This window comes from Mobula hypostoma, chromosome 1 (assembly GCF_963921235.1).
Source record: "Mobula hypostoma chromosome 1, sMobHyp1.1, whole genome shotgun sequence".
NCBI lineage: Eukaryota > Metazoa > Chordata > Chondrichthyes > Myliobatiformes > Myliobatidae > Mobula > Mobula hypostoma.
Window position 1 is genome coordinate 121,499,248 of NC_086097.1, and position 18,212 is coordinate 121,517,459.

Consider the following 18,212-nt stretch of genomic DNA (forward strand, 5'->3'; position numbering starts at 1 on the left):
ACTTCTCTGTCATCACACAGGTGAACACTGCTGCGAAGGACATTCTCCTTTACTTAATGCAAGGATACCTAGTTATGAGTGCTTTAAGCTGGAACAAGTTACTAGAAGCTTTATATCCTGTTATTCCTGTCCTGCAGGTAATTTTAACTTCATATTTCTGAAATTTATCTTGTTCTTAATTTTTTATGCAGCAGATACATCACTGGGTTCAACTATACCTGTCTTTATTACCAATATGCCAGAATAATCAGAAAGTTGTAATGAAACTGAAGGATTGAAGGGAGGCTCTGTATTCTGCTTTACCTCGGCATCACATTAATATTAACCTGCACACCATTAAAGGGCAGAATTAAATATTCATTCTTCATAGACTTTGGCTGTAGAATAATTTTGCACTTGACTGCCCCATTCTGTAATGCAAGATGGCCAGGACCTGATTGACAAGGCCTTGTGTGATTTGCAGGTGAGCAAAAAGTAGCCTCACTTGTAAAATGCTGAGTAAACCTTCGTTAGATTAAAAACATCTTTGTCATCTGTCATTGCTATCAAGCAGTATAAAGATAAACTAAAAATTTTATCTTAAATAAGACATAGTATAGTACAGGCACTTTGACCCATGATGTTGTGCCGACCTTTTAACCTACTCGAAGATCAGTTTAACCCTTCCCTCCCACACAACCCTCTTATTTTTCTTCCATCTAAGAGTTCTTTAAATGTCCAAATGTCCCTAATATATCTGCCGCTATCATCACCCCCGGCAGAGCATTCCGTGCACTTGCGACTTGTGATGTTGAAAAAAAATACCTCTGCTATCCCACCCTTTGATATCCAATTACCTTCAAATTATGCCATCTTGTATTAGCTTTGCTGCCCTGGGGAGAAGATGCTGACTGTCTACTCTATCAACTTATCAACTTCTGTACCTCTATCATGTCACCTCTCATACTTTGCTCCAAAGAGAAAAGCCCTTGATCACTTAACCTGTCCTCATGAGACATGCTTTCTAATCCATGCAGTATCCTGGTAATCTCTACACTTTCTCTAAAGCTTCCACACCATCCTTGCTGCAATGAAGTGACCAGAATTCAACGCAGTACTCCAATTGTGGTCTAACCAGAGTATTGTAGAGCTTAAATACTTAATTTAAATACTTAAGATACTTAAATATAAATGCTTAATTTAAATAAAACATTATTGCATATACAAATTGTTTAAAATATGATATCCTAACCTTGCCTGTCTTTCTCACAGCTGTAAACTTTCCATTGAAACAAATAAGCATGCAGCTTTATGGGTTAAGTATAACCTGTTGTAGAGTCTGAATGCAGATCCTCCAGCATACAGTCTGGGGAACTTCAAGCAAGTCTTTGCTACTGCACTCTTTCCTGTTAGGCACACTGACAGATTTGCCATTTCTGGGCTTCTGTGTTCATAAATATGCCTGTATTTTACCAGCAAGATCGAATACAATACCTAAAATTTGTCATAGAGCCAGGATATTCTGTAAGTTGTGAAAACATTTGCATGAACAGGGAAGTTCCAAGCCCTCACATTTTATTCGTTTAGAGATAAGGTAATGGGTCCTTCCAGCTGAATGACCCTGTACCACCCAGTTGCACTCTTGTGACCAATTAGCCTAATAACCCATCTTTGAAATGTGGGAGGGAACGGGAGCACTCGGGAGACCCTCACGGTCATAGGGAGAACGTGCAAACTCCTTACAGACATTGGCAGGGATTGAACCCACGTCACTGGCGCTGTAATAGCATTAGACTAACTGCTGCACTACCATATTTTATTGCAACTTATTTGTGAACGTGATGCAAATCCACTATTTGCTGTGAGAAGCAGGAGTTACATAGAGCTTTTTACTTAGTAAATGCTGCTCCTGCAGCCATGATGAAGCAAATATTCAGTGGAAAATTGGAAAGCATCTTGCACTTGGTGTAGTTTCATCTTAAACATGCTGCCTTAGAATTTATTAGTGTTAAGACTCTCTAGCACTTTTCCCTTCGTGCTTTCTTTAAAAGCTGCCTAAGTATTATGAGTTAGCGCTCACAGTCTAACTGCAACTGTCCACTTGTGATTCTTTTAAACTTTCTCAATTGGGAGATGATCTTTTTTAAAGCACTCCCTTGGAATCTTGCGCAGTTGCCAGCAGAGCTTGGGCTTCATCGCTGTTGGAAGTAAATGTCTTTCCTGTTTTAGAGAGTGTTTGATGTTTTAGAAGTGATTCATGCGTCGTGATAGGCTGTTTGTGTTGCGATGCCAGGTTACCATCTAGGGCAATGGTCAGATTAGCTTGGTAGGAACTGATTTCCAGATGTGAGGCGACCTCTAACATGAATCAGTGCAGGAGAAGGAATCCTGAGCTTACTAGATTTAGGAAGGTTACAGCTCTACAATTTGTGCATAATGTTTACATACAAAGTGAAAGTAAATTTATTATCAAGGCACGTGTATGTCATGTGTTGATCCGTGGCCAAGTGGATAAGACGTCGGTCTAGTGATCTGAAGGTCACTAGTTAGAGCCTCAGCTGAGGCAGCGTGTTGTGTCCTTGAGCAAGGCACTTAACCACACATTGCTCTGCGATTCTGCGATGACACTGGTGCCAAGCTGTATCGGCCCTAGTGCCCTTCCCTTGGACAACATTGGTGGCATGGAGAGGGGAGACTTGCAACGTGGGCAGCTGCCGGTGTTCCATACAACCTTGCCCAGGCCTGCGCCCTGGAAACCTTCCAAGGTGCAAATCCATGGTCTCACGAGACTAACGGATGCTTATTACATGTATGTCACAATATATTACTGTAAAATTAATTTTCTTGCAGGCATTTGCAGGAAGATAAAGAAGTACAATGGAATTAATAAAACCTATTCATTAACAAAGGCTGACAAACAACCAATGTGCAAAGGAAGACACATCACACAAATAATTAAATAATATTGTGAATATGAGTTGCAGAATCCTTGAAAGTGAGCCTATAGGTTGTGGATTCAGTTCAGAGTTGAAGTGAGTGAAGTTATCCATGCTAGTTCTGGAGCTTTGTATTCCATTTGGGAGGAACAATACCTTATATTCTTACCTTATTACTTTCTTGCATGGCCTTCTGTCTCTTTCACCAATCAACTTCCTAGCTCTTTCTTTGATGGTTGTGGAGTAATAACTAGGCAGCATGATAACGTAGTGCTTAGTGTAATGTTATCGCAGTGCCAGCAACCTGGGTTGGATTCCCACCGCTATCCATAAAGAGTTCATACACTTTCCCTGTGGCCGTGTGGGTTTCCTCCAGCATTCCAAAGGTGTACGGGTTAATAGGTTAGCTGGTTGCGTGGGTGTAATCGAACGGCACAGGCTGATTGGGCCATATGGGCCAAGTACCATGCTGTATCTCAAAATAAATAACTAAGTCACTGTTCCTGTGATTGGTGGTGCCAGGAACAGAAAAGACCACAGGAAGTGGTGCACACAGCCACGTCAAGACACAGTCTTTGTCGTAGCATTTTAACCGTTCAGGTACCAGGTTAGTTTTCACATACACACTAGGCAGACAAAAACTTCCTACACTTGCTTGCAACCAGAGAGAGAAACCACTCTTATCTCCTCTTATTAGCGGTCACTCACAGCTACTTACATGCTAATGGAGTAAGTTGGCCACATTGCAGATTTGCATCTCCAATTTGCTTGGCATTCTTGAGCTCAGTGACTGACCAGTCCACAGGTGTGCCCTCTTCCTTACTCAGCTTGGTGTAACTAATGTACACATTCTGCAGTTGCTGGAAATCTTGAGCAACACACACAAAATATTAGAGGAACTCTGCAGGTCAGCCAGCATCTATAGAGGGGAACAAACAATTGTTGTTTTGGGCCAAGACCCTTTTGTCAGGACTGGAAAGGAAGGAAGAAGAAGATAGAAAGAGAAGGTGGGCGAGCGAAAACAGATCAGAACTGGTATTTTTTCACCATGCTTCAGCATGACATTAACTTTGACAGACAAAAGAGCGTTAAGCTGTCATGCAGTTTATTAGTCGTTGTCGTCGTGGCTATCCCTTGAGGTCAAGGGTGATGGTCTTCATTCTGAAGAAGTGGCCCACAGAGCAAAGACGCCTGTGTGTGTGTGTATTTGTTTAATATGTACTTCACAAATCAACCAACTGATTCCAATGGCATGGAAACCACGACGACTGGAGCTGATGGATTTGTTGCAGCCTTCATCCGCCTTCACAGCCGTTGAGTTCGAAGTAACTTCATCTGCCTGTTCCACCGTTGAGGTCTTGGTTGGATTGTTCTTTGTCAGGGACCTCACCCTTGACCTTACCGCCCTGGGTGACCCTACCAGGAGCATAGCTCCAGACGGCATCGCTTTTGGGATCACAGAACCACACAAGCCTCTCCACCACGACAAGGTGACAATCCACGGAGATGAGTTTATCAGTTACTCCTTATGAAACTGATGACAGCCATACAAAAATTTAAGATTGGTTCCTAGTCTCCAAGTTGATAGATGCATGCTAAGGTGCTGAATGGAAAAAGATGACTTCCATGAAATGTGCTGTAAGTACTATTCACAGTGGCCCTGCACCCCTCTTTCTTGTTTTTTCTTGCTCCAATTCCACCTTACCTCACCTATTTCTCCTTCTTGCTCTCATCCTCATTTCCATTGTCCATCCTTTTCCTCTCTCTTATTTCTTATCTTTGCCCTTTTGCTGGAGGATCTCGGACAGGGCTCTGTTTGCCTATACAACCATCTTAGCCGCAGAATCATGGATGAGTATTGGGAGTGCATTGTTTGCTGCAGGTAGGTAGATTGAGTTTGAGGAGTCCTTTAATAGGTCCCATATGCCAGAGTGATTGTCATTATTTTAGAACTCTCTCTGGTGGTTGTGAACAAACAGGAATGCAAAGCGAGTAGAGACTGTAGCTCTCAAACTTTAAAATACCAAGCTGAATCTTCAGAGAAATGATCCAGAGCCACAAGTAACCATATTTGTCATTATTACTTGCATATCACTGGAATGTTCTCTGTGATCAAGTTTCTCCATATTTTAGACAAAACAAAATGATTTTTTTTTGTAATTTATTTCTTATTGAAGTTTATCATCAAACAAACATTTTAATGCCCCAAATTTTAAAAATCTAGATCTAGAGTTCAAGTGGCCGTACAAATCCAAGAACACACAATCCTGTTAATTGAGGATGGGAACAAATGCTGGAAATATAAAACCCAAATAGAAATGAAGTCCTTTATTTGCTGATGCTGTTTGACTTGCTGAATATTTCTCATTTTCTTTTGTTACTTTACATTCTCTGTTTGCATAGAGAAAACATGTGATTCCAAAGAATTAACAAATGCTATGCCCTTTACATTTAAGCTGTAGTCTTGTAATTTAGCTTTACACTTTTGGCTCTTGTATGTTGATTCTCAATGATATCAAGATTTGAAAGTTGCTTTGTAGCTAACATCCCTCTTGTGTACCAGTGGCATTAATAACTAAAATGAGAGGAAAATATAGGCTGATTATGCAACTTCAATCCATGTGAGAGACATCAGCATCAACATATTTTTTAACTTGAAACAATCAGTATTTCTAATTTTATGTTTTCATTAGCTTTTATGTTTTCATGTCTGATGGTATTATTGAGCTTTCCCATTATTTGCACATCTTCTTGATTGATTTAACTTAACCACCACGTCATGTCTTAAAGTAGATTTAGGAGTCAGCTGATCAGACTCTCTGTCTACATTGCACCATTCATTTTCACCTCAGTTCTAATTATATAGTTTTCCCATGCTTCCCATGTTATCTTCCTCTGACAGAAGCCTAATCAATATCTGCTCTGGAAATTTCAATTGAATCAATCTCTACAATCTGTTGGAAGAAGTGTGTGTTCTGATTTCCATCATGTTCATAAGGTAAAGGCACCTCTAAATTGCATAGTTCCAATTTTAATCTTGATTTAAAGTTCAATGTAAATTTATTATCAAAGTACATATATGTCACCATATAGTACTAAATTAAGGTTCACTTTCTTGCGGGCATTCACAGTAATTACAAAGAAACACAGGAGAACTGATGGGGGAAAAAAATCTGAATTCCCTCATAAGATAAGTGTGTTCTTGGCATTTACTAAATCTCTGGGACGGCTGGTGGCACAGTGGCATCAGCGTCGAACTTCGGAGCGAAGGCTCCTGAGACCCCCCCCCCCGGGCACGCTTTCCATCCGTGCCGAGTTGAGCATCGAGCTAGCCACTCGGCTTTGTAAAAAACAAAAAAAACAAGGGTCAAGTCAGGAACACTCATACCGTGACCCAATTAATCCAAAAGGAGACCAATCTTGACATTACACGCCAGGCAAGAATGTATGAATGAATTAAATCTCTTAATCATTTTATATATTTCAACTGTTCCACTGATGGCAAGTACAAATCAAGCTGTCCTCAAACTTTTCTGGTGAGTTTGAGCTGCACCCTCTGCAAGACTACCATAATGGAGAACATCAATGGCAAAATGTTTTTTTTTGTTTCTTCATTGTTCAGTTGCAAATTGGTTTGTGCATTTTCTGTCTGGTGTGAAATGTGATGATGTCCATTTCAAGGTTGTTTCATGCACCTTCAGAAATTTGATTAGGGGCTTCATAACATGTCACCTTTGAGACACTGACATGATTTCTATATCACAATTGTATAAGACTATTGAATATTGAAAGGCCAGATAGAGTGGACATGGCGAAGATTTTTTCTATAGGGGGGGAGTCTTGGACCTGAGGGCACAACCTCAGAATAGAAGGACTTCCCTTTAGAACAGAGATGAAGAGGAATTTCTTCAGCCAGAGGGTGGTGAATCTGTGGAATTCATTGCCACAGACAGCTGTGGAGGCCAAGACTTTGGGTATATTTAAAGCAGAGATTGATAGGTTCTTGATTCGTAGGGGTGTCAAACGTTATGTGGGAAAAGGCAAGAGAGTGAGGTTGAGATGGATAATAAATCAGCCATGATAGAATGGTGGAGCTGAATTCTGCTCCTACGTCTGATGATCTAAAGATTGCTGATCTTCAAGCAATGCTTTTTTGAGCACTGCAGAAGTTTGACCTAGCTGTCTCAGGCACACTTCTTGTTAGGCAAGATTGATGTGCAAAATGGACCTTCATTTTTGATTTGTGTCTTCCCTGACTTAATGTTTAAAAAGCTTGTCCTCTATTTTTATTCTCCCCATCTATCACAGCTGAACTGCTAATTCTTGATTTTTCCTGCCATTCCTCATCAATAAAATAAAGAAAATCACGATCTTTACACTGCCTCCTCAACTTTTTTTGACATGCTAAGCTCGTTAGTTCCTTGCTCTCTGTCCGTCCAAGGTACCCTTTATCATTAGAATGTTTGGTACAAACCTTTTCAGTGCTTCAGGTAGTGCTTGACTAAGGCGATGTACAAATAAAGCTTGGCATTCTTTGGTAATAAAAACATATTGGGCACATGGTCGTGTTTTGCTAATTTGTTTAAGTCCCCTAATATCTTTTGTTCTCCATCATGAATGATTCTCTCCATGAGAAAATATTTTGATTTATACTTTCAGATAACTTCAATCGCCAGAAAACTGAACTGATCACTGAACACAACCAACAGAGTCACTTTCAAGGACTCTGCAACTCCTGTTCTCAGTTGCTGTATGTCTGTCTATCTACACAGTTTGTCTTTTGCACATTGGTTGTATGTCAGTTTGTGTGTAGTTTTTCATTGATTCTATTGTATTTTTTTCTACTGTGAACACCTGTAAGAAAATGAATCTCAGGGTAGTATATGATGGTATATACAGCAGCTGCTTTGATGATAAAACCAGAATGGTGACCCCATATTCATTTCAGATTGCCATAGGAATGACTGCACTTTGTGTTCATTTGTCACTCTCTCCATCCATTTACATAAATACTTTCCCTCAACTTTCTATCATCCTCAAGTTTGAATATATCATTTTTTCATGTGTGATTAATATTTATGGTGAAAGGCTGAGTTCTGAAATCTGATTCCTAAGCATAATCAAAATCAGCTCTTCACTCTCAATCTCTATTTTCAGTCTGTTTCCTCTCTACAAGCAGGCATCTGTTGTAAGATTAGGTCGAATTTCATGATTTTATTTTTGCTTTTAGTCTTGTGCAGCAACTAATCAATGTTGTCTGGTAGACCGTATAACTAATATCCGTGAATGTTTGCATCAATCTAGCAAACTAAAAATAGTCAATAAAATTAAGTAATAATGACCTGTCCTTCTTCAATCGATTCACACCTGTCCAAGTGCCCAGTCGGATAACTTACCACAATTCACATTAAACAAAACATTTCTTTTTTTTTTCTCCCATTCTTTTAAAATTATGGAATGGCATATCATTTACTAGTTTTATTTGAAAATGCAAGTTTTGCAGATGAAGAGTTTCAGGACTTAATGATGTGCTGTTTTCTCAGCTATCGTTTTTCATATCCTGAAGTATAAACCTTAGGACCCTTGAGATCTGTGTTGCCTTAAACCTTTTACTTTCTGCAGTAGCATTTTGTTATCTGCTGTATGTTCATTCTCTAATTTCAAGATTCAAGACTGCTTATTGTCATCAGTACCGGTGTAAAAGGAAAATAAAATAATTGTTACACCGAATCTGATGCAGCATGAACAAACAGCTAATACGCTTAACAAAACACAATAAAAGCAATCTTATAAGACAGAATGTACAGTAACTGAGTGTGGCTCTACATACATAAGATTAGTTTATATACAAACGTTTGTATATAAACTGTACATATAGTGATATAAAGAAACACAGTAGGGCAGTGACTGTCACTGTAGGTATGAGGTACTGGCTCATCCTTCATTGCGATATGAATGGAGTTGAATAGAGTTTATAAAAACAGTCACCTTTAACATGGCATTTACATAGGTTTAATCCCTACCTAGATAATGAATTTTCTCAGAATCCTTGGCTACTTCAATTAGGTTCAGGGGATGTTTAGTAGATTACTCCTTGAGTGATATCATAATAAGTCTCAATATGTGGTTTGATTTTTCTCTTGTGTTCTTTCAGGAAAAAATATTCAATTTTATTTCCTCAAGATGAGGCACATCACAAAAAAAATACAAATTGAATATTGGAATTAAACTGAGTTTGAGCGCCAGTCCTTCTGTCAATGAAAGTGACCATTATTGTTTTGAAGCATCATCATTGATCATTGTGTTCATTGAATTTTATAGGGGTTTGCAACTGTCGAAGAGTCACTAGGTCGCTGTATTCTTGCATTGAGTGAGCCATGCAGTGGATCTGTACCTGGAGTTTTATCAAAGACAGCAAGGATCCATGCCTCTCTACGACTCTTTATGAGTAAACAGCATCCGTAAGCAGAATAATTTATTTTAAAGTAACCCACTCTTTGGTTTTGGACTGAAATCCAACTATGTAAAGAAATCAAACAGTAGCGGAATCAAATTGTGTTTATGCACTCAGTGGCCACTTTATTAGGTACAGGGATGGAACCAAGTATGGCATTCAGTTGCTGTAGACCTATCCACTTCAATGCACGACGTGTCATGCATTCACAGGTGCTCTTCTGCAAACTATTGTTGTAAAGCGTGGTTATTTGAATTAATGTTGGCTTCCTGGCAGTTGAGCCAATCCGGCCATTTTCCTCTGACCTCTCATTAACAAGGCATTTTCATACACTGAACTGCCATTCACATGTATTTTTTTCGTACCATTCGCTGTAATCTCTAGAGACTTGTGCATGAAAATCCCAGGAGATCAGCAATTTTGTGAGATAGCTCAGAACCAGCAATCATTCCACAGTCAAAGTCACTTGGATCGTATTTCTACCCCATTCTGAAGTTTGATCTGAGCAACAACTGAACCTTGACCATGTCTGCATGCTGTTTATGCATTGAGTTACTTCCACATGTTTGATTGGATTTTTGCATTAACTAGCAGGTGTACTTAATAAAGTAGACATCGAGTGTATATGAAGAGAACTGTGAATGTGAACTGCCACTATATGGATTAATATGGTCTACATTCATTCAGTTTTCCTGTACTGTCCTCTGATTCCTTGACTGAAGTTGCTTTAAAATATATATATCACTTTTGCTCTCTATATTCAGTTTATCTTGAAACAGTGTTGTTTTGTTTAGATTTCTCCAAACAAAGAAAGCCATCTCAGTACCTACCCTTTCAAACCCTTAAGTTTTATATTTGTTCATTTTCTAAAGAAAATATGATGCTTATAAGCCGGGATGACATGATAAAAGTGACTAGAAGACTCCTACTTCTCAGATGACTGGACAATAAGTTGGATGGTAATCTCTGGCATGTCAATGCAAACATTAATGTGCAAATTGAGTTTAAGATGCTTTGTTCCTTTGGAGATTTCTCTGTTAGCAGGAAGATAAGAAAGGCTTGAAGTCTGGATACTCAGCTGTAAGTAACTCAATGCAATTACTAGGTTTTGCTTTGAAATTTTTTAAATTGATTACTTAAATGTGATTTGAGTGGCAATAAGTTAAATTCAACAGTTACTTTTTGTTTTTTGCTATACCTTCAGAACTTCTAATCAGATCATTATCAGAATGATAGTTTTTGAATTAAATTAGTACAGCTTTAGTTCTGTAAATTTGTAACATACTTATCTACCTCATTTATAACTGGTCTACTTTGTTATCCATAATCAAATTTATTTTTCCTGAATGTAATACAGTTTTTAATTCCAACAAATATGTAGCGGTTAGCGTAAGGCTTTACAGCACCAGGGACCAGGGTTCAATTCTCAGCGCTGTCTGTAAGGAGATGTAGTTCTCCCAGAGGCTGCGTGGGTTTCCTCCAGATGCTTCGGTTTCTTCACGCATTACAAAGATGTACAGTTAGGATTAGTAAGTTGTGGGCATGCTGTGTTGGTGCTGGAAGCATGGCGACACTTATGGGTTTCCCCCAGTAAATCCTTGGATTGTGTTGGTCTTTGACGAAGAACAAATTATTTCCATAAACTATAAGACATTGGAGCAGAATGTATGTTTCGTGTACCTGTGACAAATAAAGCTAATATGTATTTATTTAATTTTTTTTCTGTTTGATCAAGAGTGCGATCCGTGGCTATTACACACTTAATGCCACACCTGCTAAATGAAGACAGGGTCACTGATAAACTGCCTGCATTACAAGGAAGTATATTCAACAATGTGTCTGATCTGTATATATTGGATAAGCCTATTGACTTACAGTTGGAAGACATTGGCAAAACATTTTTAAAGGTAAGAATCCTTTTTTTTCTTTTGTCCATATACAGTAGGTCATGCCTCGTTGCACTATAAAGTTTGTCTTTCCAGACATATAATTCCTAAAAATGTGGTAACAGGATGCTCAAGGTAAAAGCTAAGCGACAAATATTATGAATCAAGTGAAACCCCGGTTTTCTCGAGTTTCTCTGGAAACGACTTGTTATCCCTTGCTACCTGCCTTCCGACTTTTCGCCAACAGACTCACAGTTCTTTGCCGCTTAAGTCTAGGAATTACACACTCCGGTCCTGCCAAATCTGCGAGATTGGGACGTCTCTCCCACTCAAACCCCGGTTTGTGTGAATGCTGTGTAATTTGCTACCCTGTCACAAGTTGTTGCCAGTACAGCACACTCCATATGATTAAAGGAATTATATTTATCAATATTAACTAAAGGGTGAGTAAAGCAAAAGTGGCCCATTATAAATTAAACAGTCAAATGTGCTCAGGTTGGAACTCAACTCGAATAAAAGTCATATTCATTGATTCTCAGTAGACTTCTTCACCTTGCTCCATCGGATCACGGTCTCCACTGGGTCAAGTCCTACAATCGGTTCTCTCCAGGGTCTTCTCTCCTCATCTCCTGCCAAACAAAGACCCCAGTTCACACCGGTGTCAGGCACACCAAAACAAAACCGTTCTTCTGATTGGGTGGCTCGCATTGCAAAGCACACATTATCCCTAACCATAATGGAAACACTGCATCTACTGAAAGACCATTACGTTAGCAGTGAAACCTTTACCAGGGCGTTACACTCTTTCCCCCCCACCAAAAATAGTCACCTTTTCATGACTGAGATAACTTATCAGCCCTTCATGAGTAACACGAATTCTCACAGAAATTTCGTGACATCAGGACCTCCAGTCCAGGTGTAAATGGCAGTGACATATCTCACCAAGGGGATAGGCACCACACTCTGTTCCCTCGGTGCGACATAGGCCACTCTATCTGGGGGTTTCCTGACTCTTTGAGACCTTCTTACCCCATCAGACTTCTTCAGTTTCAGACATTCCCTGGGCTCTTTCCTGTCTACATCAGGAGGTCCATTACCTGTCCATTACTCATGCCTTTCAACAACTCAGGTCCCCTTGTCACTTGACTGAGCTCAGCTTCCTGCCCAGTTACTGTAGAGTCAAGAGTCCCGTCATTGTTTAACCGCAGACTTGCCTGCCCACTGCTAGTTCCTCCCATTCCACCTGCCTCAGCCTGAGGAGGATTGGGGATCTCTTTGTCAATTTTTGGGGAGTTTGCAAAGGGCAGCATATATCACACCCCCATTTCCTCATCCTCTGTGTCCGTATTGCATTCAGTGGTTAGGTTCAGTCTCGCCCTTTCTGCTGCTTGTCCGTTGGTTCTTCTATGTCGCCGAGGAGTCCTCTTACGAGGTGTAGGGTCCAGGTCAGGCTCTGGGTCAACATATATCTTTTGCCTTAGAGGTAGAAGGTGGTTCCGATGGAGAATACTGACAGATTCATTCCCATTCTCTCTTTTCACCCGGAAAACTGGTACGTTAGTAGGGAAGTGGTGTTAGGTAAATTGAAGGGATTAAAGGCAGATAAATCCCCAGGGCCAGATGGTCTGCATCCCAGAGTGCTTAAGGAAGTAGCCCAAGAAATAGTGGATTCATTGGTGATAATTTTTCAAAACTCTTTAGATTCTGGACTAGTTCCTGAGGATTGGAGGGTGGCTAATGTAACCCCACTTTTTAAAAAAAGGAGGGAGAGAGAAACCGGGGAATTATAGACCGGTTAGCCTAACATCGGTGGTGGGGAAACTGCTGGAGTCAGTTATCAAAGATGTGATAACAGCATATTTGGAAAGCGGTGAAATCATCGGACAAAGTCAGCATGGATTTGTGAAAGGAAAATCATGTCTGACGAATCTCATAGAATTTTTTGAGGATGTAACTAGTAGAGTGGATTGGGGAGAACCAGTGGATGTGGTATATTTGGATTTTCAGAAGGCTTTTGACAAGGTCCCACGCAGGAGATTAGTGTGCAAACTTAAAGCACAGGGTATTGGGGGTAAGGTATTGATGTGGGTAGAGAATTGGTTGGCAGACAGGAAGCAAAGAATGGGAATAAACGGGACCTTTTCAGAATGGCAGGCAGTGACTAGTAGGGTACCGCAAGGCTCAGTGCTGGGACCACAGTTGTTCACAATATATATTAATGACTTGAATGAGGGAATTAAATGCAGCATCTCCAAGTTTGCGGATGACACGAAGCTGGGTGGCAGTGTTAGCTGTGAGGAGGATGCTAAGAGGATGCAGAGTGACTTGGATAGGTTAGGTGAGTGGGCAAATTCATGGCAGATGCAATGTAATGTGGATAAATGTGAGGTTATCCACTTTGGTGGCAAAAACAGGAAAACAGATTACTATCTGAATGGTGGCTGATTAGGAAAAGGGGAGGTGCAACGAGACCTGGGTGTCATTATACACCAGTCATTGAAAGTGGGCATGCAGGTACAGCAGGCGGTGAAAAAGGCAAATGGTATGCTGGCATTTATAGCGAGAGGATTCGAGTACAGGAGCAGGGAGGTACTACTGCAGTTGTACAAGGCCTTGGTGAGACCACATCTGGAGTATTGTGTGCAGTTTTGGTCCCCTAATCTGAGGAAAGACATCCTTGCCATAGAGGGAGTACAAAGAAGGTTCACCAGATTGATTCCTGGGATGGCAGGACTTTCATATGATGAAAGATTGGATGAACTAGGCTTATACTCGTTGGAATTTAGAAGATTGAGGGGGGATCTTATTGAAACTTATAAAATCCTAAAGGGATTGGACAGGCTAGATGCAGGAAGATTGTTCCTGATGTTGGGAAGTCCAGAACGAGGGGTCACAGTTTGAGGATAAAGGGGAAGCCTTTTAGGACCGAGATGAGGAAAAATTTCTTCACACAGAGAGTGGTGAATTTGTGGAATTCTCTGCCACAGGAAACAGTTGAGGCCAGTTCATTGGCTATATTTAAGAGGGAGTTAGAAATGGCCCTTGTGGCTAAAGCAATCAGAGGGTATGGAGGGAAGGCTGGTAACTTATGTACGAGTCTGCTCTCAAAATCCTGTTGCTGATTGCTATGTGTCTACCTGGAGAGGCCATAATGAACGAAATACTTTTCCCATAACACTTTGGCCGGGGTGGACGCTCTCTGATCCTTTGTAGGGAAGGCTTGCACATATCTGGTACAGTGATCGGTAATAACCGAGACATTCTCCATGTTGCTGACATCAGGCTCTATTGATAGAAAATCCATACATACCCAATCAAGTGGCTCTGCACTCTGCAAATGAGATAATGGAGTGACCCTTGTAGGCAGCTTCTTCCTCCGTATACATAGTATGCACGAATTGCGGTACTCTTCGACCTCTGGTTTCATTTCAGGCCAGTAGAACAGATCTCTGGCCAATCCACTTGTCTTGCCAACCCCCCAAATGACCTGAATCATCATGAAAGATCCTCTCCTTTTGTCTTCCTTCCTTTCCACCCCAAGGGAGGGTAACCACACAGAAGCTGATTCAAAGAGTGACTCACTTTAGAGTAGTCCTTCATGAACCTCCAATAGTACCCACCGAGTCCAAGGAATGAGCGTAGGGAACTCACAGTATGGGGCCTTGGCCATGAGGTCACTGCCTCAATCTTTGACTGATCAGTACCTACTCCATCCCATGAGACTATGTGCCCAACCTAGCTGACAGAAGTCTGGCACTTGTCCAGTGAAAGCTTTAATCCTTCAGCTTTCAGGCGGTCTAACACCTTCCGTAGCCTCGCTTCATATTCCTCCAAGATGGACCCAAACACTGTGAGATCATCCAGGTACACCAATACCTCAAGCAAATTCATATCCCCCACTGTTTTCTCCATGACATGCTGGAAAGTAGCCAGGGTTCCTGATATATCCTGGGGCATCGTTTCAAACTGGAAGAATCCAAGTGGACATATGAATGCCACCTTCTCTTTGTCAGTCTTACTCATGAAGATCTAATAATACCCACTCCTCAAGTCCAGCACACGGAACCACTTTGCACCATTCAGACAGACCAACGTGTCCTCAAATCTCAGGACCATATACTGGTTGGGGACAGTACACCTGTTCAGAGCCTGATTGTCCACACACATACGTACCTTCCCATTCTTCCTGGCCACTACTATTGGGGATGCATAGTGACTCCTGTTTTCAGTGATGATCCCAGCTTCTTTCAGCTTCTGCAGATGCTGTCAAGCACCTTCCACCTCTGCAGGTACCAGTCGCTGTGACCTTTCTCTGCACGGGGTGTCCTCTGTCACCCGGATAATGTGGCAAGTGCTCTTGGAACAACCCACATCAAACTCGTCGGTAGAAAAGACGTCTTCCAGCTTCACTCCTGGCACTTATACTTGCAGGCAGATCAAGTGCTACACCTGCCCCTACACCTCCTACCTCACTACCATTCAGGACCCCAAACAGTCCTTCTAGGTGAAGTGACACTTCACCTGTGAGTCTGTTGAAGTTATCTACTGTATTCGCTGCTCCCAGTGTGGACTCCTGTATATTGGTGAGAGGCAGCATAGATTGGGAGACTGCTTCACTGAGCACCTACGCTTCATCCACCGGAAAAACAGGTATCTCCCAGTGGCCACCCATTTCAATTCCACTTCCCATTCCTATTCTGTCATGTCACTCCTGTACTGTTGCGATGAGGCCACACTCAGGCTGGAGGAGCAACACCTTATATTCTGTCTGGGTAGCCTTCAATGTGATCTCATGAACACTGATTTCTCGATCTTCCAGTAATGCCCCCCACCCCTCCCCCTTCACCATTCACCATTCCCATTTTCCCCTTTCACCTTATCTCCTTTCCTGCCCATCACCTCCCTCTGGTGCTCCTCCCATTTTTCTTTCTTCCATGGCCTTCTGCCCTCTGCTATCAGATTCTCCTTTTTTTCAGCCCTGTATCTCTTTCACCAATCAACTTGTCAGCTCTTTGCTTTATCTCTCCACCACCCCTCCCCCTCCAGTTTCACCTGTCACCTTGTTTTCCTTCATTCCTTCCCCCATCTTCTTACTCTGACTCCTCATCATTTTTTCTCCAGGCCTGATAAAGGGTCTTGGCCCAGAATGTCGACAATACTAGTTTCCATAGATGCTGTCTGGCCTGCTGAGTTCCTCCAGCATTTTGTGCGTGTTGCTTGGATTCCCAGCAACTGCAGATATTCTCTTTGTGATTGGAATACTGTATATTTCCTTTTTCTTTTTGACTAAATTCACCACCTCTCTCGCCAGTCTTGGGCAGATATATACCTGCTCTTTCAGTAGTCCCACAATATTGCTTTAGTTACAGTATTTGAAGCCAATTTTTAATATTATAACTAGTGTGTAAGCTATCATAACCAACTTTCTGTATCATTTAACATTGTTTTGGGAATTTGCAGGTACTTCCAGAATGATGTATTCATGTGATCTGTATGAAATTTCTACACAAAAAAATGACTTGTTTACATATAATAGTCTTTGAAGTATTTTGGGGCAAAATTGACCATCTTTTGAGACAATTGTGAATTTTTACAATTGTAAGTCGAATCCCACACTTCTAATGTTTTGAAAACTCTAGAATATGAATCAAAAGGTACATTCTTACTCCTGATCAACACCTCCTGGGTCCTGCCACCCTTCAATCCTCTGACCACAATATTCTATCACACTCCCTCTGACCCCGATTACTTTTCCTCGGTCACCATCACTACTTCATCATTTCCTGTCAGTCACCTTATGTACAGATACTCCTGTAACTGTCGTCACTTTATGTACAATACAGACAATGCTAATCTTATGTACTTACATTTATTGTGTTCTTTATACTTACTGTGTTTTTTATATGCTGCTTTGGATCCGGAGGAACAATCCTTTTGTTCAACTTTACGCTTAACCACCTTGGATCATGAATCTTGAATCTCCCTACACTTACAACTCCGATTCTGATTATGGCAGTACATTCCTCTCCTCCCAACACTACCACCAAATCCAGTCCCAGACCAGAGTAATGCATTTCCTATGCTAACTGGTCCACAGCTGAAGCATTCATCAGTTTGTCACTGAAAAACCAAATGACTGTATAGATTTGGTTTTGGTAAAATTTCTAGAATAACCTATGGCAAGTTATACTCTTGGGTTGTGAAGCTAGATCATACTGTCCAAGCAAGATTAATGTACTCCTTTTTAACACACAGCTTTGTAGCTTGTTGCAATGACACACTTCAACAGAGACTTCGGTGAATTGTTTCATCAATATCATGCTCTTGTCTTGTGTTCTAGGATGATAGTATTTATAAAGTATATGAAATCTTGATCTCGGAGACTGTTGACCTGATTCTACGGAAATCTGCAGCAGAACAGCTAGCAATTATGGCACAAGGTAAACACTTCACAGTTTGTGCAGTGATTTTGTATTATTTTTCAAATGGTAGAGTTTTTACTTGTCTGTTGCATGAAGCTGTCCTTTTTCTTCCCTGTTTTAGATACATTATTTAAATATATCGTACTGTAAAGTGAATCTTGACCATAAAAGATTGTATTAATTTAGTGCATCTCTTATATTAAGGACCTGTTCAGAACAAATTCATATTTTAAATGAGATTAGCTTTAGTTGTCACACATCCATCAAAACATACAGTGAAATGCATTGTTTTCATCAATTCAAATCAGCAAGGATTGTGCTGGGCAGCCTGCAAGTGTCGCTGTGTTTCTGGCATCAACACAGCATGCCCAATACCATCTAATCCTAACTGTATATCTTTGGAATGTGGGAGGAAACCGGAGCACGTAGTCACAGGAAGAACATACAAATTTCCTTACAGGCAGAGGCATGATTTGAACCCTGATCGGTGAAAGCTGGCACTGTAAAGTGATGTGTTAACCACTGTGCTACCATA

At 40.9% G+C, this 18,212-nt stretch overlaps 1 protein-coding gene across 3 annotated transcripts in view; it reads left to right on the top strand.

The window, feature by feature from the left end:
* The window catches only part of rttn (rotatin), a 270,714-nt gene that overhangs the window by 79,806 nt on the left and 172,696 nt on the right, over window positions 1-18,212 (top strand). For all 3 annotated transcript variants that reach the window (XM_063055143.1, XM_063055124.1, XM_063055134.1), the window contains 4 exons: window positions 21-137; window positions 9,237-9,376; window positions 11,105-11,276; window positions 17,596-17,695. In XM_063055143.1, coding sequence (XP_062911213.1) covers window positions 21-137; window positions 9,237-9,376; window positions 11,105-11,276; window positions 17,596-17,695 — 529 coding nt within the window. The remainder of the gene's footprint in view (window positions 1-20; window positions 138-9,236; window positions 9,377-11,104; window positions 11,277-17,595; window positions 17,696-18,212) is intronic.